We start from the raw sequence: 21,425 nt of genomic DNA on the forward strand, positions 1-21,425 counted from the left end.
TTGGTACAGCTTATCAGGTGATTATCGAGACTGAAACTAAGCAGAGCGACACCATGGATTTCTGCCAGGGCACACAGAGTCGGCAGCAGGCAGGTCGGCACAGCCCTGACTCCCGAGCTAGAGGAGATGTCTTTAACAGCCCTCAGTTTATTTTTCTTCCATTACTTGTTTAATCACATCATCAGCCTAAAACCTGTTAGTATCACTGAAAAGAAAATACATCTTTTATGGGGACAAGCATTTACAATGCATTTTATCAACGCTCTGACATGCATTTGTATCAAATCAAATCGGATTGTAGTCTTGTACGTTTCCATGAGGGCTGCCATGGAGTTCTCAGCGTTTTCAGATTGACTCGAGTGTCAGGATGTTGAGACACCTTTTCTCTCACCAGCCCTCCCCCCCTTTCTCTGAAGCATGGGAATTGTAGTCTTTGTGCTTAGGGCTTAATTTCCCCGCGAACTACATTTCCCAGAAAGCTCCTCTCCCGGCACTCAGCCCTTTCCTTCCGCGGTCGGGCACGGCAGCAATGAAAAGTGAGTTTCCAGGCATTATTCGCCGTATCCCTCTTATTCCATTAGCCGGGTTTAGTTCGGCTGTTACCCCGCACCCCTTCGTTATCACAGCACAAGAGACCGGGTTGACATGGGAGTCCCTCTGGATTTCTGGCCTGTAACCGTTTGTAGAATCCTGTTTATTTTCTACCTTAACCTTGCCTGATCTTTGTCTGTGGAGCATCTTGGCTGTGCTTTAAAAAAAACCCTCAAGCTCTCCATTGGTACGTTTAAAGAGTTTCACTTATTATGTACAGTAGTTATTTTTTTAATCTGAGAACGTTGATTTTTAAAGCAGCTTTGCATTTGACAGGAAACATTCTGTCCTTTGTAACTTTCCTCCACAGTCCTTCTCTGGTTCATAGCAGCTCTCAAATGTATCTGGTTTTTTTGCCTCCTCTCTCTTTTGGGCCAACCCCTACATTTCTATTTCATTTCCTCTCTGAACATTTCCTTCTGAGAGATATTTTGATAACGGGCAGGAATGAGGAGTTTTCATCAGTTAAAGCAATTTAATTACCATCAAACTGGCTTAACAGCCTTTAGGGAGCATCATGACAAGTTATTATCAGAGCAAATTAGTTTATTGGGAGACTTTGTCCCTTCTAATTAATTCATATGGGAAATTAAACCTCTTTGGAGGGAATGCCCAACACAGCTCCTGCTAAGCAGCAAAACAAGGCAAAAATCATTGCAAACAGCATCCACTGCTTAGATTTAAAAAGCAATACAGACTATGGAGGCAGTCCAATCTTCCCTGTAGTTCAACTGATGATTATGCAAAGCCTTTAGAGCTGGAGATTAACTGAGACAAATCTATTCTTTGCCACTAGCCTCAGTTAAATATCATGATACTTACAGCTGAAATTAAATGTATTTAAATATTGCTTCATTTACTATAAGAGGTCCATTTACTATACTTGAGGGGGGCTGGGGGCTTGAGGCAAGGCCATTTAGATGCACCAGGTTATCTGGCCTGTTGCAATCAGCTTTTAGAGATCATGCCCTTTTGTTAGTAATTAAAGTTCCTCCTCCATCTCCCACATCCCGTACGAGCCCCCTTGCTGAGGGAGATGGTGGGAGGCAAAAATACCCAACAGTCAATTCTCAGTACTGTCACTTTCAAACCTCTTTGTACTTTGCATGCAAAATCCCAGAGAGGCCCAGAAAAAATACTTTCAAAATAGTGAAATGGAGAACGAACTGCAGGCTGCCAGAAAGCTCAAACAAAATCAAAGTCCAAACCAATCCACTGCTGTCTCAACAGGTCCTGCACACAATTCCAGGCTACTTATCAGCAAAGTCATCCTGCCTGTCCACAGCAGGGAATGCTGTTCCTCCCTTTAAGCAGGGTGTCAGTCCTATTCCTGCCTTTCAGGGTGTTGTTTCTGCCCCACACCCATTTGGATGATCCCTTCTTTCTCAGCCCTGTTTGTGCTGGAGAGGCAAAGCAATGCCCCTTCATCTGTCCACTGACTCTGGAGAGGTGGCACCCACAGAAGAGGAGATGCCAGAGGCATTTAGGGAGTGTCCTTATAATCTTCAGTCCCAATTCAAGGCCTGTTATGCACCAGGCCTTTGGGGGGGGGTGGAAACAAACAACCAAAAACCAAACCAAAACACACTACAGAGGAGTCAAGGCCTTTGTCCTGAAAAAAAAAACATTTCAAGGTTGGTTTTCTTTCCCTTCCCACAACACATGTTAAGGATGGAGTAAACAGAAAGGACTGATTTGGAGCAGGCAGAAAATTAAAAAAGCAGAGCAAGGTCTCTTCTGGGGAGGAAACAGCCAGCACCTCTGGGGCAGGCACCACCTGCTTGGCCTTCCTGCCATTTCCTGCACATACCTGGGGAAGACTTTGCATGCTCAGGTCTTTCTGGGCTCTTCACAAGTCCTGTTATGCAGCTGTCCTTCACACCAGGATAGAAGAGCAGGAACCCTACAAGTCAGGGCTGTTAACTTTGTCCTTGTACCTTGAGCAGTGCTCAGTGTTGCCATCTGTCAAAGGGATATCCGAGTGCTGTCCTCAGATGTGGGCTTTAGTTAATGTTTCCAAAATAATTTGTTTCTTTACTAAACAGATAAGAGAGCAAAGAATACGTATGAGCATCATTTTCCAGAGAATCCCAAGAAAATGGCATTAAGGTCATGCTCTTTGCTTTCTTTTATCTTCCTTGTGTTCTGTTCTTGACTTTTAGCTGAACATGTTCTCTGCCAGGAAGTTGTCTGGAGTTTTCAGAACCATCAGATTCCATCATTTCAGATCCCATTCTGTGTCCAGAACCTCTCCAGACTTGACTTTCGTGCCAGCCTGTCTTCCCCCAGATCCCCTGCAAGTAGAGGAGCTTCAGCGCTTTGTTTCTAACTCCAAGAGGCTGTTTGTAATGACTGGAGCTGGAATCTCGACCGAGTCAGGGATCCCAGATTACCGCTCCGAAGGGGTCGGGCTCTACGCCAGGACAGACAGACGGCCTGTCCAGCACGCCGAGTTTGTTCGCAGCGCCAGTGCCCGGCAGCGCTACTGGGCAAGGAACTTTGTGGGCTGGCCCCAGTTCTCCTCCCACCAGCCAAACACAGCGCACCTGGTACTGAGAGACTGGGAGAAGCTGGGGAAGCTGCACTGGCTGGTGACCCAGAACGTGGATGCCCTCCACACCAAGGCCGGGAGCCAGCGCATGACAGAACTGCACGGCTGCACACACAGGTACAGCTGCGGGCATGGGGAGGGTGGGCAGTGCTCCAGCCCCTCCTCTGGGTGACTGACAGGCTGCTACAGCATCACCAGCTGAGAAACGAGGCAACACGTCCATGCTGTGCTCCTGGGGATGATGTGCTTAAAGGTGGTGCTGGGCTGGGGTGGAGAAAAAGATCACAAACCAGTGCTGTTCACAGCAAAGTATTTAAGAAAAATGACCACCACTCTGTTTTTTCAGAGCATTATTTGGATCATTCCCCTTGAAGCCTGCATCAGTTTCCCCTTTCCTTGGTACAGCAAATGTCCTCTTAGTGAACAGGACAAGGGGATCCTGAGAATACAAGGATTATCCACCAGGGCTAAGCAGAGTGGATAGTGCCAGAATTGCACAGCATGAGCGGACTGGAGAAGGGCCATCACAGCCTGTCTGGGATTACCCAGGTTTCCAGATGAAAAAGCACAGCCTGAACTGGGAGAGAGGATGCACAGGGTTCAAAGCACTTCCTCTAGAGCAACAAAGCAACAGTTGGAGGTAGAAAGACCTTGACCTGTACTCTTTGGTAAATAAATATGGACAATTATGACAGGCCTCCTAAGGAACAAGTTACAGGCTCCAGATCTTCAGCTGACACAAAACTCCCCATTAAGACTTTGCTCTGAATTTCAGGGTTTTCTGCTTGGCCTGTGGAGACCGAATCTTGCGTTCTGAGCTCCAGGAGCACTTTGAAGCTCTGAATCCTACTTGGAAGGCTGAGGCGTTTGGCGTGGCTCCAGATGGGGATGTCTTCCTGACGGATGAGCAGGTGCGCAGTTTCCAAGTCCCAGCCTGCCGTAAGTGTGGTGGAATCCTGAAGCCTGACGTGACATTCTTTGGAGACACGGTGAGCCAGGAAAAAGTGAGTTTTGTACACCAGCGCCTGGCGGAATCAGACTCCATGCTGGTGGCAGGATCCTCCATGCAGGTAAGTAGGTGCACCTCCCACACTGCATCCCTGCTACTCTGCCTGCAGCCATCCTGGGTCCCACAGTGTAGGACTACAAATGGCTTATGGATCAGATCAGCCTTTGCAGAGCTTCTTCGTATTTTATTTTTACTGTGGTTGAAATCTGGCTCCACAGGTGACTTGTTTGGGCTTCTCTGTCACTTCATGCTGCCATAAATAACTCCATTCAGACCCCTCTCTGCTGCCTTCTCCATCTCCTGTAGGTTCACAATTGCCCACAAAGCCAAGATAACCTGTCACAAATCAGTCCTCACTTTTTTTTTTTTCTTGAAATTTTTAGCCTTTGGCAGCTTTTTAGGCCTCATGGTGTGCTGTGTGAAATTTCAGATTTTAGGACCTCTAATTCCTTATTAAATTCTCAAAAAGAGAGCTGAAATACATTTCCTTACTGCTTAGGATTGTCCTTTGTATCCCAGTGTATTTTCTCCATTAGCCTCTTATAGATAAGGTAAGGTAATTAAACAACAGGGGTTTCAAAACCATAGAAGCTTTTGTAATAGTGTTTGCATAAGAGAAATTTGTTCAGGAACAAGTTCTATTACATTAAAATCCCCTACTCTAACACCTCCCAGAATGAGATAAAACCAAGGCTGCCTGATTGTGATTCTCTTGGCTTCAGGATACTGGAGACAAATTCCTTGAGCTTGCACTTCTTAAGCTTATAATCCTTTGTACAGGAATGATTGAAATGCCTTAGGTTTGTTCTTGTACCACCTAAGCTGGGCCATGTGAGAACCATCAAAGTGCAGCATTTAAGAACCTATGATGACTAATAAAAGCTGCTGCAGAGATTTACTAAAAGACAAGGATGTTTCCCTTCCAGCTGCTATGAAGTTTCAGTTTCTATGAAATTGCAAATCCTTCACTGACAGAGGTTAAAAGCTGTTCTTTTCTGTGCAATCCTGAAGGAAAACATTTCCTACCTGAACCCTGCATGTACAGCCCCTTTTCCCGCTGCCAACAGCAACTCTTTTCCTTTCCTTACTCCTTTCTGTAGCTCTTCCCTGGCCTAAGCTGCCAGTGATTTTGTCTTCTGGTATTCCTGCAGGTATACTCTGGTTACAGGTTTGCTCTTGCTGCCCGGGAGAAGAAGCTGCCAATTGCAGTCCTTAACATTGGGCCCACCAGGTTAGATCACTTTGCATCCCTGAAACTGAATTCCCGCTGTGGGGAGCTGCTGCCTTTGATTGTTGCACAGGACCCAACCAGCTGAGCTCCAGCAGCCATCAGGAGTAAAGTTATTTCTGCAAGGTGAGTGCCTTCCCTGGTCAGTCACAGGGTAAAAAGATGGGTTCCTGGCAAATGCTGAGACTGAGATGTGCTGACTAAAAAGATGTTCCCACACTGTGCATTAAAATGTGGCTGGAAATTTTCATCTGTAACAGTTATGCTCTGATGGGCCATGATAGTGTTTTCCATGATCATAAACAAAAAGCATACTGAGTGCTAATGCTCCCAGAAAAATGAGCAGGAGTAGCCAGAAGACTCGGCAGCGTTGAATTCCAATCCATTTTTCAGTACGAGAAAACTACAGGGGCTCACCTGTAGTTCCAGAGAACCTGATCACGCTGTTGCCTTTGCAACTGACAATTCCAAAGCTGTTCCTGGTTGAGTTGGTCCAGCTAATCCTAAGCAGATACTGCCGTTTAAAGTAATCAATTCCATCGATAAAGCAGCTTCTTCCTCCCACTCCTGCAGGAATCATCATCTCAGAAGGGGAAGAACCTCGATCCAGGAGGCAGCAGTGAGCCCGGTACGTGGCCGCTGAGGACACCAGGAGAGGGCAGCAAGCCTCGCACGCCTCAGCCTTGCCAGTCGCCTCCATTGAAACCATCAGGAAACAGGATGATGATGAAAAAAAACACTTCTCTGCCTTACCTTGCCGTGGTAAACAGTGCCTTTTCATTCACTGGGACAGGATAATCAGACTGCTGTATCTGAGGATAAAGTACCTTAATTATAATTGTCCCCAGAGGAGAATGAGGGACAGGGATTTTGACTGAGTAACTTGAGGCTACAGCACAGGAGGGCGATGTGGGAAACCCGGGCATCTGCTGGAGGATCCAGTGTCATTAGGAAAAGGAGGCAAGAGGAACTGTAGTTGTCATTTAAAGAAAAGATTTAAAATAGAAGCTGAACAAAAACACTGCTCTTTTAAGAGATTATTTGGAAGCACAGGCTACAGGGCTAACATCTTCCAGCAAGGAGAAGTCAGCATTTCTCTCAACTGTCAGTTGACAAGCTAAACTGCTTCCTATTTGAACCCTTTAAAAATTAAATATTGTTGAAATGCCAGAGGAGTTACTTTAAACTAATCTGACCAGCACTGCTTTCAGGGGGGCTGCTACATTTTCCAGAATGCATTTTCTGAGTATGTTATTTTATTAATGAATAGCTAAGTAGTGAATTAAAATTGTTTACAAGATTGATACTATTTGCATTGTAATTTTCTCTCCCTCCTATGATTTATTTAAGTACACTCTCAATAGCCAGTTTAGATCCATTTTTTCCATTGCAAAAATGCAGAATGTAATTACTAGCAGCTGATGAATTAAGAGGGAAATACAATTAAATCTGTACAATAGGTCTCCCTCAGGAGGTAATCTCAAGCTATTAATAGATGCAATTTCCATACTCCTAACAGGAGATCCATCACTACTGGGTAACCATTTTTTGTTGATCCTGAGGGTGGTATTGTAAGCCATATCAAACCATTTACAGAGTAAGAGACAGAACCTTGCACAAACTAGAACACCGAATTTTTTACTTGACCTTCTGCAGGGATCTACCACTTCCCTTCTGGCTATGAGGGATATTAATTGTTGGGGCTTTACAAATGCCCCCTCCTACTCTGCAAATAACATGTCCTGTACTAATATTTTGACAAGAACTGTAACAAGCAGTTGGAAACAAGGATGACAGAGTCATCTGCTAAAAGGTCAAGTAGCAAAGCAAGGACAACTGACCACGTGATGCAACATTCTTTTTTTGCTTTGTTGTTGATTCAAATCCATGTCAGGCAGGAGAAAGTAAAGCGCAGAAAATAAGGGATGCATAGGCACCCAATTTCTGGAGAAGGTAGAGGGCATTAAGATGCTTAATGGATTTCAAGATTTGGCTGTTGTGAGTCAGAGAAGAGACAGCTTCACTTAGAAACCGAGCGAGATCAGTTCAGGACCCCCACCTGCATTCTGCTCTCATTTAATGGGGACCCCACTTTGCAGCGAGTCAGGTGTCTGCTGTTTGGCAGTGAAGAAAGCACACAGATGTCATTCCATATTTACCTGTCCTGTCCACAGTACAGCTGTCCTGCTAACCAAGGCTTTTGCAGACATTATGGCTGAAGTAGAGCAGAGTTCTCCACACACAGGGAATTTATTTGCATAGGTTTTTCCATGTAGGAAGAGTCACTGATGCCTCCTTAGCAGAGGAGCTGGGGCCGAGTTTCTCACCATCTGCATCATCTTCTGCCCCACCTTGAAACTCCTGTGACATTGGGGTGTCAAAAACAGAGGCTGCAGGTTTACTGCCAATAGAGCCAGCATTTTGAGAAGGTGTGGGAGCATTGCTAAGACATCCAAAACAAGAAAACATTTCAAGTGAAGACTTGGAATTAGCTATGTGACAGGTAACTAAACCTCCCACATCTATCCCTGCCTCTTCTCCAGTTCTGCAGCTGAGCCTGTGGGAGAGGAGTCAGGGTGTCTCTTCAGCATTACTGACAGATGAGTCATATTACCCCAACCCTCTAGGGATTATTCTTTTAAGTCCCTAAGACAATGATTTACAATAAACACACATTACAGTAGATTTCCTGTGCATAACTTATTTCTATATGTTAATGAGCATATCTACAACAAGTATATGTGGCTGAGACAAAGGAGTTCCTTTTTTTTTCCTGCTAGGCTGATCTAATACTACTAAAGTTGACTTCTTTTAGAGCAGGATCAGAGCACTTCAGCTCTTAACATGTTCCCCAAGACACCACTGAGAAGTTCACTCAACTGAGAAATGCCTGAGAGCGCCTAAAGTTCCTGCACCAAAAGCCAGATCTGCACCACTCTAATGCTGATTGACACCTTCCCCTGTCACTCCTTGGGGGCTGGTTGTGTGGGAAGATGCAATGCAGAGAGATAACAGCTATCAGAAGATAACTATGTAATTGCAGGCAGCTAGCAAAGACCTATCCTGAGAAGTTTGTTTCTCAGTTTACTGATGTCATCACCAGCCTGGAGGGAGTTACAGAAACCTCCAGGGCTGAGCACTATAGGATGTGAATTAGCCATGCTGTGGGAAAACAACAAACTCAGTAACATAACTGACCTAGTGTTCAGCTTCATTCTCTCAGACAATGCAGAATTTGCAAGGGAGGAGGGTTTAAAAAGGGGAAGAAATATTGTTCCTGAAAGATTAAAACAAAAGGGCCATAATCTTTGTGTTACTGGCTAAAACTGTGGGAAGTGTTACAGAGCCTGAGCAGTGTTCTCACAGATCCTTTCTTTCTATGTTGTCTGCTTTAAGTCAGTCTTATCCTCCACATGATTCAACCCTTTCCCACCTTTTCTGACTCACAGTTTTTAGACCGGTCCACCAGTAGATCATGGCTTGCAGTCGTAGCTCTGTCCACCTATGGGTGCCAAATGTACACATCAGACAACAGCACAAGGACAGTTTTTTACCATGAAATTAGCTGAATCAACAGCTTATGCTCTTCCCTTTTTCTTACAGCTGTTCCTCCTGAGGTTTGGATAGAGGAGCTGAGAGTACCTCATAATGGCTTTTTCTGCTGCTCCTCTGAAAGTGAGGTTGGAGTTACCCAAAGCAAATAAAAGCCACTTCCTATTTGGTAAATCTTGTCTTTGTTTCTGGGCAAATTCTCAGAGCAAACTGTAATGCAGCCCAGCAGGCTGAGAGAGGTATTTCACACACCGAGCTCCAGTGAGGGCAACACAGCCTGCAGATGGCCTGGAGGGCTGGGTGGCTGTGGTGTAAGTGCAGCCTCCCACATCTTACAGTCACATTGCTCCTACCGACACACCTGCTTGTTCACGACTTCTGGAAAACAACCCAAACCCCTGGGCATGGTGAACTTGGCAGGTTCAGGAACCTGGAGTGAAGGTGACTAAATCTACCTTCTAGAGTGTGCTTCTTCCCCCATGACTGGATGTCACCCTTTCCCAGCCTTTGCAGCAGGAAGGTGAAAGACTGTTCCAGACACCCGCAATTCTGTCCTCTCCCTTCCCACTAAGGAAAGGTACCCAAGTACCACCTTCTGCACCGCTGACTAGACAATGGCAGAGAAGAAGAAAAGCTGAGCCTGAGAGGAAGAGCAACAGTACAAGTGTCCTGTATTGGTCTCAGGCCCAAATAGGAACTGAAACAGGATCATTACCAGAAGCATTGTTGTTTGCTCTCTGCATGTCTCACCTCAGCTGGAACACTTTCCCTTTCATCTCTGCAATGCCCATATAGTTAAGAGTAATTCAGCCCTCCCTGCAGAGCCTGAAAAATCTTGGCCTAGAAAACAACAATAGAGAAAAGGGAGATTAAAGGCTGAGATTTCACTTCTGCAGTGTGAGCCCACAGAGCTGCTGTCCCTCCAGCATCTCTCTGCCAGCTGCAGTGCTCTGTGGGGCCTCAGAGCTCCCCAGCTTGCTGAGCACAGGGATACCTTGTGTTTCAGGTACTTTCTTTCTGGTTTGGAACAAAATACAGGCTGTCACGGCAGAAGATCTTCACACACACCTTGCACTCCCCATACACCGGCAGTGAGTCAGTTCAGGCAATCACTGGCCCTGCTCTTTCCACGACATTCCTCAAAGCCCTAATTAGCAGAACCCCTTCAGCCTCCCCACCTGTGCTGTTCATTAGGGCCCGACACACTACATTTTGTGGGAAGGTTCCCTAAGGATGAATTCCCTATGTTTGAATTTACTGTTAGGTCTTGCACACCACCAAAGCAGCATGGAAATGAGAAGCACGGTCAAGGGACTAAACCTAAGTGCAGGCTTATAAAATCTGTACAGAGTAGGATGGATATAAATTGAAATGGAGCCTTCATTTATCCATTGAGTTTATCTATGGAATGCCCCAAGTGCTGGATGCCAGGAGTAGATACTGCTCACCTCAATCTAGACAGTTCCTATTACAGGCCAAATTTATACCAAAAGGTTCTGAAATGCTTCCAACTGCACCCCAGCAATCTTCTCTGCTTGTGATGATACAGCTCAAAAGTACAGCGTTCCTTCTAGATAGTGAGGGTATTTTACTTTTTTTCCTCTACAACAAGGTTTATCATTTATCACTACAAAGGGATTTCAGTAACATTTACTTAGGAGCTTTACTGTTCTACAAAAAATAATTTCAGAGAATCAGAGCTAGTGTGTGAGCACAGGAGATCTCATCTTTCACTTCCAGCCCTAGGCATGATTCATCTTGGCCACATCCTGGGAGCACATCCAGGATCCTCAGGATTTCTGTGGAGGAACCTAAGTACTCAATGTTTCCAGAAAATTCATGTATACAAACACCCAAGGACAAATAAGCAACAAATACTGGTAAAAACTAGGACTCGGTGTGCCATAAGATGGAGTATCTGGCTGTCACATAGTTCCTTTTTTTCTTTCATTAAAAAAAAAAAAAAAAAGGACAAAATGCAATTTACTGTCCTATCTCATTATCATCCTAATGCCCTAAAAGATCCAGTGATCTTCACTAGGAAGGCATTGCAAGTACCTTCCAATAACATAACAAGCCAGCTTCTTCCTTCTCCATGTTTCTGGTTTCTCAGAGCCCTCTCTCAGATCAGTTCATTCTGGTGAGGAACAGGAGTGAGCAACCCCTGCCCCAGGAGCTCACCCACACCTCCCTAAAGCCTCTGCCAGCAAAACTGGTACCAAGGGCAGGGGGCAGCTTTGGCACAGGACCTTGGCAGGGCTGGGAAACTGGGGCAGATACCATCCCTCAGAGGGGCTCCCTGCGTTCCAAGCCAACATTACCTCCTATCCTGCAGCTCCTGACCGGGAACAGCGCCGGGCAGCAGAAGGGCTCCCGTGGGTGATTACACAGAGCTCCCTCAGAGCAGGGAGCGGTCAAGCAGCTCAAGCCCCTCACGCAGCCGTGCCCCGGGGGGCAGCTGTGCCGTGGCCATCGCCCCAGCAGCCCGACGCGAGGGTGAGGGCGGGCGGGAAGGACGCCCTGACCAGCCCCGTGAGGGCGGGAGAGGTGCCCTGGAGAGCCCCTGCAGTGGGAGGGAGGGTGGGAGAGGTGCCCTGAGGAGCCCCCGGGAGGGTGAGGGCGTGAGGGTCACCATGAGGAGGCCCCGGGAGGGTGAGGGCGTGGAGGTCGCCATGAGAAGCCCCTGGAGCGTGAGGGAGTGTGGGAAGGTCGCCCTGAGGAGTCCCGGGAAGGTGCGGGAGGGAGTGAGGATCACCCTGAGGAGACCTCCGAGGGCGGGAGACGTGTCCTGAGGAGCCCCCGGGACAGGGAGGGCGGGAGGATCGCCCTGAGGAGCCCTGGGAGGGCGACGGAGAGCTGGAAGGGCCCCCTAAGGCGCCCCTGGAAGGAGTGCAGGAGGGTCGCCCTGAGGAGCCCTTGAGGTGTGAGGGAAGGCGGGAGGGTCCTCCTGGGGAGGACCTGCGAAGAGGGGAGAGGTGCCCTGAGGAGCCCCTGGAGTGTGAGGGAAAGCGGGAGGGTCCCCCTGGAGAGCCCTGCGAAGACGGGAAAGGTGCACTGAGGCAACCCAGGCAGGGTCACCCCAAGGCGCCGCAGCCCCTCCCTCAGCCCGCGGATACCTGAGGGGAGGGCGGGGCTGCACGCGGGACGCACCTGCTCGCGGCCCCGCGCGCCCCGCCCCGCCCCCGCCGCTTCCAAGGGCCAATCAGCGAACGCGGGGGCGCCGCGCGCACCTCAGCGAGCCGTGGGCAGAGGGGGCGCGGCCTCCTCTCTCCCCTCACGCCGCGTCCCTCCCCTCCCCGTTCCCTCAGCGCGGCAGGAGGTAGCGGGTCGTTGTAGGGCGTTTATTGAGGTGGTTTTTAAGTTCTGCGGCCCCCCTGAGGGGCAGGAGGGAGATTATTTGCAGTATTTGTCTGTGTCCAGCTTATGGTGGTCGGGGTTGTAGGGCGCCTCGGCGAAGCACATGGCAGCGGTGCGGTCGCAGTTGCAGATGAACATGGAGCACTCGTCGTTCTTGTCTGGAGGAGAGAGAGGAGCGCTCAGACACCGCAGCTCTTTCTCCAGGCACTGCGGTGGCTCAGGCTGGCATTTCTGCTGTCAGGGTGTAGCCGTTTCACTGCTGCCATCGTTTTGGGTGCACAGGATTCTCCCCACTAACCCTCTGCATCCAAAGCTGTGTGCTCCAGCCCGGCCATCTCTGGCCCCTTCCTCCCTCCCCTCCTTCTGTTTGCCAGCCTCTCTGCTTTTTACCTCCGTTCCAGAGCCCTATAAAGGCTCCACATTCATCAGAGGTGTCCAGCAAAAGCCGTGTAACACTGCCCAGTTAACACACTGATCTCTTGGGTACTGCCATTAAAAGGGCTCCCAGAAAAGTACCACAAGGACTCAATCCCCGGAAGAGGAGACAGGCTTCCCTGGGATACCATATATCTTCATAAACTTCAAATTGTGGGCTGTATGGAGAGTATTCACTCCAGTGCCTGTGCGAGGTGTGCCTTTTCTGACAACCAGCCCCCCTGTCTTCCTGCCACAGAAGTGTGAGTGCAACACAGCCCTGTTCCTTCCAAAGAGAGAATGGGGAACATTTAGAGTCATGTCGAAGTGGACGTACTGCTGCATGTAATCTGGCTGTTGGAGCAGCTGAACCTGTAGAACTTAGTGTAGGGGTTGTCCAGGAGGAATCTGCATGATTCTAATTCCATTGCCTGTGTGTAGCAGTTATCATGTACTTGGCAGCACCTGGGAAACAAGGAGAAAAAGGTCAGAAACCACCAGAAATGCAAGCTCAGCTGACGTGTAAGACACACAAATATGCTAGAGTTACTTCGACAAGGCACTGAAAAAAACCAAAAAAACCCCACACCCCAAAACGAAAAAAAAAAACCACCAAAACCACACCACAATCAAAAAGAGCAGACACAAAGGGTTGTGCCAGCTCATAGTCCCAGACATGTGTGGTATACCTGTACTTACTGGAGCATCATCACAGTTGTCTGTTGGGCACAGGGAAAGCAAAAGCCAGTGTTTACCCTACACAGCCCCTCAGTGGTGCTGAGAGCTCACAGCCAACACAGAGCTTGGTGTCTTGGCTGTCAGACTTGTGTGATCTCTAAACTGCCCAAGCCATTTCCTGGCATTTTCCAGCTCAGCCCCGCACATGTTGATGGTTGTGCACTGGGCAGAGCGTGCAGAGCTGCGCTCGGGCCGCTGGCACAACACTGCTGGAAAAAATGCTGGAATGAGGGCGCTGTGCTGCCATAGAAAGGAAAAGAGAGTTGCTGGGATTATATTTTATCTTAATAATAAGGCATCAAGGTGTGACACTGCACATCCTTGTTCCCTTGAATCGATCTGTGAGAAGAAGCTTTGTTCACAGCAGCCGGAGAGTTTGAGCATTTATAGGCAGGGCCAGCTGAGACGAAGCTGGGGCACAAACTGGGAAAGCATAAGCAAGGACAGAGGTTGGTAAAAGCAGGGTGTTATAAACCTGTCGAGCTCGTCCACTGGAGTCCCGCTGCCTCCCAAGCCGCAGTAGCAGCCGTAGCCGTTGAACTCCAGCAGCGGGTGGCTGCCTGGCAGCGTGCACTTGATCATCTTGCGGAACAGCCACACGGCCCGAGAAGAGAAATCGGCGCTGGCTGCGCCCACTGAGGAGAGACACAGAGGTTAGACATGGAGGCTCACTGTTACCAGTCCGGGGGTGAGGGCACCTACACACCCGACAGCAGGAAAAGCAGGGCCAGGAACTTCATTCTTGCAAGACTTGACAGACTGGTGACAAAGGAAATTGGTGTCTTTATACAACAAGCTCACCTTGACATGGGTATGAGATAAACTAGCCAGTATTTATGTTACTAAATGTAGACTTCTTCCATTGGAGATTGTGAGTGGGAGGTTGTGACGTGACCAGTTGAAGGCCAATTGAGTGAAATCTATGGAAGCTGGGAAGGCAAATATTTGCTCTCTAAATTTTTGCGTTTAAATTCTTGTAGTGCTGCTATTGGAAGTCAGAAAGATCTGGATATTTTTAAGGCCTCTCTGCTGGAAAATAGTAGCAGTATGGTAGTTAAGTTGGAAATTGCTGGCACACTAATAACCACCTGTCACTAATACCTGCCACCTCTCTTTATAGTATCCCACTTATCATTAATCTTGTATCTCTCCATGGATTCTTCTGGCCTAATTCAGAGAATAAGGTTCAAGTTGTCCACTCACCTCAAATAACCATTTGGCATGAGCTGAACCAAAAAAAATTCAAGCTGCTCTTTACTTTGAAACCACAGAGAAGAAGAAGGTACTACTAGGCAAGAAACAGGAGCCAAGTGACTTGGAAAGTGTCTGCATCTGGCTTAAACAAGGAGTAGTGCCTGGTTTTACGTGACCTTAAGGGATTTACACTGGAAATGAACTGGGCTTAGAAGTGTCAACATACACAGCAGACTTCGCTAACTTCCCAACTTTTCAAGCTGGGAACCTTGAAAGAAGTTCAAAAAATGGGTAAGAAAAAGCTTCCTGGAATCAGCCAAGGGTAAGTCCAAAACATTGCACTCTCTATTTAGGCCCCAGAGGCTCTGGCGTTTTCAGGGTGACAGGTTTGGCATTTTTACACACTCAAGATACAGATCCTAGCCTTGGTAGTCAGAGTCTGCATTTATTTCCAAAGCACCAAACAAAGCCCTCAGTTTTTCAGAGCAGAGGAAGAGGCAAAGCCCACCTTTCCATAACAACCTAATATACCACAGTGCTTATGCAGGAAACCTTGGGCTCCACAACTGTGTCAGTAAGTTCCAGAAGGGGTGATGAGGACATTTTGTTCCTCACGGGGTCTGAACATATGCTAGGGTGCCCACAGGATCCATAGGATGTTGACACATCCATAGACATGCTGCTGAACAACCAAACCCATTCTGACATTTCTGACCTCTTTGAATGCTACAATTCTCTGGGGCTGCCCACTCATAGGTTACTTACAGCAAACATGCTGAGTTATAGATTGATGATTCTCAGTGTTCTAACAGAGCACTGGACAAACATTAAAGCCTGATGTAAAGGACAGTCCGTACCACAGTTAGCTCAGAAAAAGTAATTTAATCTTTTGTTCATCGATCAATCTGCTGACTTTCCCTTCAATATCCACTAAAGTGTTCTCTCTCTCCTCTGGTACTTTGATCACCTTTACTCTTTTTTTTTAGAATTATTATTTATCTGTTCTCTTATCTATGAAACTCCAGCTCCTTTTTCCTCAATTCTCAGTATTTGAGGTATTACTTACGTTTCCCGGAAAACTTCCAGTACACCAGCCTCTTCAAGTCATAAATCAAAAATGTCTCATGGTGAATTTCATAACTTCTAATTCAACAAGAGGATCACCAAGTGTGGGAAAGCTGGCATGTGCACATTACAAGAGTGCCTCGTGAGAAAAGTCCCAGCAGGGTAAAGATTTTTCCACCCATGCTATTTTTGGTTTCGCCCAACCTGTGCTGTATACAAAGCCACTGGTTCTCAGTACACTCATGAGCACATCCCAGCTTACAGCTGATTCCAACTTACAGACTTGAACCTTAAATTATTTTTAAGCCTTCTTTTCTTAGACTTGCTCAGGGTTCCCTATTTCTCACTTAGAATTCTCCTTTCTCTCGTAGCACTGTCTGTTAAGGACTTTCCATCTCTGCATTTTACTTTCTCAGATCTAGCTTACTTGGCCCACCATAGTAATAGAACCCAGAGCAGGAGTCAAACTTCTAAGCACCACATTATCTCCTCCTTTTTTTGAACCTATAAATACTTACACAAAACCTCTGTAATGCAGAGGAGAGACACAATCTCTTACTAAACCCAGATCTGCCTCACATTATAAACTGGGCCACTGCCAGCAGGAGCAGAACAGCGAGACAGAGCCCTGCCTGGGGCTTTTATCCTAATGGCAGGATGCGACTCCTGCCAGGTCCAAGTTCACCTGAAACCTCCCCCTTCGGAAAACCCTCCCACCCCCAAACGACGACAGAGGAGGACAGTTTTCAAATAATTTATTAGGAATTTAAAACTGAAATCTGGAAAAAGGGTTACAGGTGTGGAGAGAACAAACATTGGAGTGTAATAACTTACTGGCTTAAAAACACAGCTTTATTTTTCTTTTAAAAAAAATGCCCACCCTGAAACCGGAGCCCCAGCCTCCAGGCAGTGGCAGCAGTGGCCAGAGAGTGACTCACAGCCCAGCAGCAGCACAGCTGGCCCGGGATGTCTGGAGGGGGCACAGAAGCAGTTCAGCGCATATACCACGAGGGAGGACAGCGCTGTCCGCAGACCCAAATTTGAAGTATATAGAATAAAAATAAACCCAATAAAATGCAGCTCTTCTTTAATTAGGAAATATTTAAAAAAACAGACATACAGACTCTTGTCTCAGTAACAAAAATTATTGCTTTGTGTTTTCAGTACTGATCTGTTAAGTACCTTCTTACCTAAACACAACTCTCCAAACGCATCGCCCAGGTCAGGACAAGCTCCGGCAGACAGGGGAGAGATGGAAGAGAAAAAGGGCCCTGTGGGTGCCGTGACCCTTCCGGTCCTTTCTTAAATGCCCCTCTCCCTTACAGGGGCTCAGTTTGGGGGAAGAGAGGGAATGATTTTTAAAACTTAAGATGAAGCTGTTATTTCCCTGGGAAAAGAGTTTGGCTGCATCTTAATAAAAGGCTTAATCACCCCCCTTAACAAGGTCTTTGGTTCACTGAAATCCAGACCCAAACCTGCCCCGTGTATTCCTGCTGGAGGCCTCCCCCAGCAGAGTGCTGGTTAGCAGGGGCCTGGACCACACCAGAGGAAGCCCCGGCAGGTTCTGGAGAAGGGACCGGATCACCCCCGCACAGGACAACGGACAAATTCCCACAGTCTTCAGAACACAGAGTAAAGCAAACGGGAAGCTGCAATTCTATAATTCGTATAATCCCTGAGAAGCCCTTAACCCGCCCCCAAATCACCACCCTAATGCTTTTCTCCCCTGTTAACGAATCCCCATCCCAGCGCCCTGCCCTTCAGAGAACAACCACCCAAATCTCCCCCTGGCTGACACCCCTTCCGACACCCTCGCCTCCGGAGGAGGATCCCCTTTCCCAGGAAATCTTGACGCAAGCGATAATGTTTGGAGAGTGAATTCCTTTCTAAGTAACCAAGACAAGCAACGGCGGCAAAGCCCTTTCCCTAAGCCAGCCCAGAGCCGGCACTACGGAGCCCAGGGATGGAGTCTGTACATCGAGCAATTGGAAGCAGCTTTAACCCGCTCAGCAAAACAGCCGATGGCCGGTACATTTCACCCCCGCCCGCCCCCCCCTGCCCCCCTTTCATCTCATCAGAGGTCTTAAAATCTTAAATCTTACAGTAAAAGGTGTACAAAAAAAGAACGGAGTCCTGTCAGGATTCTGCTGGAGAGTATTGCTCACGCTGCGGCTCCAAGTCCAGGACCTGGAGCCGCTCCTTGGAGCCAGGCTGCAGGCGGCAGCCAGGCTCAGCTCGCGATATTTACATATTATACAGGAGGAAAAAGAAAACCCCACGTAAAACTAAACCTAGGAAAAAAAAAAAATCTTTCAGCTGTAAGGATAGTGTTTTTCACTTAGCAAAATATACATTTGTTTTGTTCCATAGCGATGTCCAACGTTTTCGGATCCTTGGAGTTTCACACTTTTCAAAGCCTCACATTTACAAAACAGAAACAATTAAAAACAGTTTCTTTAAAAAAAATAGAAATACAGCAGTTCCTCTCAGCCTCTGCTCTCTCTGTGTCTCTTTCTTCCCTTCAGAACTGCATTCTTGTTACATACCGTGCTTTAAAAACACTGACGACAACAACAACAGAGTTGAAAATATTCAAAACAGTTTCAAAGCCAAATAAAAATACTCCTCAATGAAACCTACCTAACACAATCACAAAGCCAATTCATAAAATATGTCTACTAGCTCGGGAAAGAGCAAACAACAAAAAGAAGGGGCAGCCCCCAAAAAAGATAAAAAAATAAAATAAAAAAATAAAACTAACAGCTAATAAAATAAATAAAAGAAGAATCAGTGGGCTGGGGCTAGGGAGGGGGGAAGCGTAAACCGTCGGTGGTTAGTAAGAAAGCGAGATGATCTCCTCGGGTTCAGTCCAGTGTGGTCTGGTCAAAGGGAGAGATCAGGGCAGGGCGGCAGGAGCCTGGCAGCCAGCCGGCAGTGTGCAGTTTGATTCAAGAGAAAGGTAACCTTGGCTCATCCCCCGAGGCTCACCAGATCCTCCAGCCGCTCGCTGTCCTCGGTCAGGTCACTGGGGAATCTGTGGGACAGCAGGGGAGGGAAGGGACAGGATCTAGAACAACCACAGCTTTTCACGTGCTCCCATGCACCGTGTCGCACTCCTGAGCCCTGGAAGGGCTGGAACATAGCAAGGTCCAGTCATTTTTCCAGCACCCACCTCGGTGCAGCCCCACCAAGCTGCCACGGGCTCCTGCCTGGACACTGTTCCCTACAAGTTTCTGCCCTCCTTTTTTAAAAGCTGGTTGTTGTTTGGTTGTTGGGGTTTTTAAATTTTATTTTAAGCCAGCTCACTTCAGTCACATTTGCAAAGCAAAAACCATCCACCAGTCCCCTCTCTGGCCCATCTGAGGTCAAGAAACAGAACTAATCAGATTTTCCTTCTACCCTTCTCCCAGGCAGGAGATGAAAAACCTTGCTCCTCAGAGACTGGTCTCAGCAGCAGTGGGTACAACCAGCTGCATGGCAGAGGCTTCCCCAGCCACACAGGTGAGCCAAGCTTATCTCTCAGGATCACCACTGGGTTGTGACTCTGGCCAACCCCTTCCTCTTTCTGTCAGTGCTCCATTTCCTTCCTCTTATTGCCCAGACACAAAGTCACTTCTCCACGACACTCCCAGCCAGAGGAGCGTTAGGTAGGCACCCAACTTCTGGTGCAGAAGAGGTGGCCAAGGGACAGGATCAGGCTGGTGAGCCTCACAGCAGCATGCACAGCTTCAGCTGAGAGATCAAGTGCAGGGCCAGCTCAGAACCTCACTCCCCTCTCTTATTTCCCACTCCTGTTCAAAGCTCTCTTACCTCCTGCCTTCTTGGTCCCCAGCTTCAGTGATACCCATTGGTAAAAGCTGTTGCAATCAAGGGACCCTGTGAAGAAAGAGTTAAAACCTCACTCTTAAACAAAAGCAAAGTGAAGGAGAATTACTACACCACAACAAATTCTGTCATGGCTCAGATGCTGGGAAAGCTGGTTTCAGTTGGAGGTGGCAGGTCTAAAGAGCACATCACCCTGCACATCACAGCGTGTCAGGGCCAAGACGGGCTCTTGGAAAGCCTGAGCCAGATCAGAGAAAGGTCTGGAGAACAGGACCTTAAGTGGTGATAAGGAAGACCCAGCAGAGACCAGGGATGTGGGTTCCAAGTGAGCTGCTGCATTCTGCATTGGCTGACTGTGGTCGGGGCTCAGCCAGTGCTGCAGTGGGTGGCATTTCTTAACCAGAAAGCAGGCTGTGGGCTGAGGGCCCCCTGCTGCTCACCTCCATCACCCTGTGGAGGCACAGCCTCTTGCCCTGGCCATGCCACTCTCCATCTCCCTCCCCTCACAGAGCCGACAGGGAGCAGCGAGCCCTAGGGCAGACAGGGAACACTGACCCCGAGGGAGCACTCACCCCTAGGCTGTGCCCGAAGCCGGTGCTCGGGGCTGGACTGGCAGCGCTGATGTAACTGCTGACCCCTGAGTCCTGGTTGGCGGCTCCATAAAGCTCTGCCATCGGCCCGGGGCTGGTGGTGCCCAGGAATCCACCAGTGCGACTGGGGGTGGAACCTACAGCAGGCAGCAAAACTACAGAGTGAAGATCCCAAAAATGCAACCCCGTCCCACCCCCCTCCCGTGGCCCCTCGCAAAGCTCGGTGACAGGACCCCGCCCTGGGGAGGGCAGTGGCAGTTACCTGTCCCTCGCACCACGGCCGCCGCAGCCGCTGCTGCCGCCATCGGTCCATACGCAGTGAGGGGGATTGCTGGAAAAGAAGGAACAGGCATCTCAGGGGCTCCATGGGAAACTCCTCAACAGAAGCCTTCATTTCCCACTGCAAAAATACTGGGTCCATATGTACACGTGGCTTTAGTGCACCACAGGGGACAACAAAGGATGACAACAGGGAAGTGCACAGCCCTGCATTTATCTGTGTCCTTTTGCACAGCCAGTGTCCGGGGGAATGCATGAGCCATGCTCTGCCAAGCCCACACCCCAGAGCAGCCAAGGGCATGACATGGAAGAGCTGAACCAGAAGTGGGCAATTTCAGATATATCCTGTCACTACTTAGCTTGCAAGATGCAGTTAATCTGAAGCTACAGACCCAGATTTTGGCAGTAAATGTGGAGAAAAGCAGCAGCTCAGGGACAGCAGCTGAAGCTCAACGTCCTGAGGCTCAGCTCCTCCTCTGTCTCTTGGTAGTATTCTTGAATAACAGTTTAATAGCCTCTTTCTCCCCCTCTCTCTGCTTAAGATGCACCATCCTCCCCACACTGAGTTTTGCTCCTGCGTTGCTCAAACCCTCATTGTTCATTGTAGAAAAGCAGGAAACATATACCTAGGGAGCAGGAACTAGAAATGACTTAATTAAAACAGTAAGTCTTAATTTATATGTAGCAGTTCTAATTCCCAACTCTACTGCCACAGGCATCCAGCCCTCAGGGCAGGAGGCATCTAGCCAGTATGTTTCTCTTTGCCCTTAAAATGACTGGGTCAGCATTTCATGCTTGAATGTGAAATTCACTGTGATTCTGTTTAGAGCACCATAAAAAGAGGTCAGAACAAATCAATCGCGTTAAGGCTGAAACCCAGACTAGCTTATGAGGGAATATTTAGTAGCAGGCACCAGCCTGTTTCAAGCAAACGTCATATGAGGCTCCTATCTGGGTTAGCCGCTCATTACAGGCCCTGGGCCAACACAGGCATGTTGCTGCTTCACATCACCCCAAAGATGCTGTTCTGGG

At 48.1% G+C, this 21,425-nt stretch overlaps 3 protein-coding genes across 7 annotated transcripts in view; 1 reads left to right on the plus strand and 2 right to left on the minus strand.

The window, feature by feature from the left end:
- Positions 1–488: 488 nt before the first annotated feature.
- Positions 489–10,391, plus strand: SIRT4 (sirtuin 4). Of its 3 annotated transcripts, XR_007629290.1 has the most exons (6): positions 588–778; positions 2,754–3,259; positions 3,918–4,212; positions 5,303–5,505; positions 5,953–6,141; positions 8,983–10,391. XR_007629290.1 is itself a non-coding variant. In XM_050318743.1 (5 exons), exons 2-4 carry the CDS (start codon positions 2,760–2,762, stop codon positions 5,465–5,467), a joined length of 960 nt encoding a protein of 319 aa, XP_050174700.1. In that variant the 5' UTR covers positions 489–536; positions 2,754–2,759; the 3' UTR covers positions 5,468–5,505; positions 5,953–6,683. The 3 variants fall into 3 exon arrangements, 2 of the variants coding, with proteins under 2 accessions (XP_050174700.1, XP_050174699.1); XM_050318743.1 differs by lacking the exons at positions 588–778; positions 8,983–10,391 and adding an exon at positions 489–536 and having other exon boundaries at positions 5,953–6,683; XM_050318742.1 differs by lacking the exon at positions 8,983–10,391 and having other exon boundaries at positions 5,953–6,683.
- Positions 10,392–12,324: 1,933 nt separating this feature from the next.
- On the minus strand, positions 12,325–15,234 carry PLA2G1B (phospholipase A2 group IB). Its single transcript, XM_050318529.1, has 4 exons — positions 14,147–15,234; positions 13,916–14,075; positions 13,040–13,167; positions 12,325–12,446 (listed from the first exon to the last, which is right to left on the minus strand). Exons 1-4 carry the CDS (start codon positions 14,178–14,180, stop codon positions 12,325–12,327), a joined length of 444 nt encoding a protein of 147 aa, XP_050174486.1. The 5' UTR covers positions 14,181–15,234.
- Positions 15,235–16,437: 1,203 nt separating this feature from the next.
- Positions 16,438–21,425, minus strand: part of MSI1 (musashi RNA binding protein 1) — a 29,687-nt gene continuing 24,699 nt past the window's right edge. For all 3 annotated transcript variants that reach the window (XM_050318536.1, XM_050318538.1, XM_050318537.1), the window contains 4 exons: positions 20,377–20,445; positions 20,097–20,251; positions 19,510–19,575; positions 16,438–18,733 (listed from right to left, as the gene is read on the minus strand). In XM_050318536.1, the coding sequence (XP_050174493.1) occupies positions 19,534–19,575; positions 20,097–20,251; positions 20,377–20,445 (266 nt within the window). In that variant the 3' untranslated portion in view covers positions 16,438–18,733; positions 19,510–19,533. The remainder of the gene's footprint in view (positions 18,734–19,509; positions 19,576–20,096; positions 20,252–20,376; positions 20,446–21,425) is intronic.

Source organism: Myiozetetes cayanensis, unplaced genomic scaffold (genome assembly GCF_022539395.1).
Source record: "Myiozetetes cayanensis isolate MyiCay16 unplaced genomic scaffold, myiCay2020 scf21, whole genome shotgun sequence".
NCBI lineage: Eukaryota > Metazoa > Chordata > Aves > Passeriformes > Tyrannidae > Myiozetetes > Myiozetetes cayanensis.

Excerpts from the sequence above, each read along its gene's own strand:
- SIRT4 (XM_050318743.1), top strand. The coding sequence starts at position 2,760 with ATGTTCTCTGCCAGGAAGTTGTCTGGAGTTTTCAGAACCATCAGATTC. Across the intron at positions 3,260-3,917 it reads CTGCACGGCTGCACACACAG|GGTTTTCTGCTTGGCCTGTG; the intron begins GTACAGCTGCGG and ends TCTGAATTTCAG. Across the intron at positions 4,213-5,302 it reads TGGCAGGATCCTCCATGCAG|GTATACTCTGGTTACAGGTT; the intron begins GTAAGTAGGTGC and ends GTATTCCTGCAG.
- PLA2G1B (XM_050318529.1), bottom strand. The coding sequence starts at position 14,180 with ATGAAGTTCCTGGCCCTGCTTTTCCTGCTGTCGG. Across the intron at positions 13,168-13,915 it reads CCAGTGGACGAGCTCGACAG|GTGCTGCCAAGTACATGATA; the intron begins GTTTATAACACC and ends CTTGTTTCCCAG. Across the intron at positions 12,447-13,039 it reads CAGCCAGATTACATGCAGCA|ACAAGAACGACGAGTGCTCC; the intron begins GTACGTCCACTT and ends TCTCTCCTCCAG.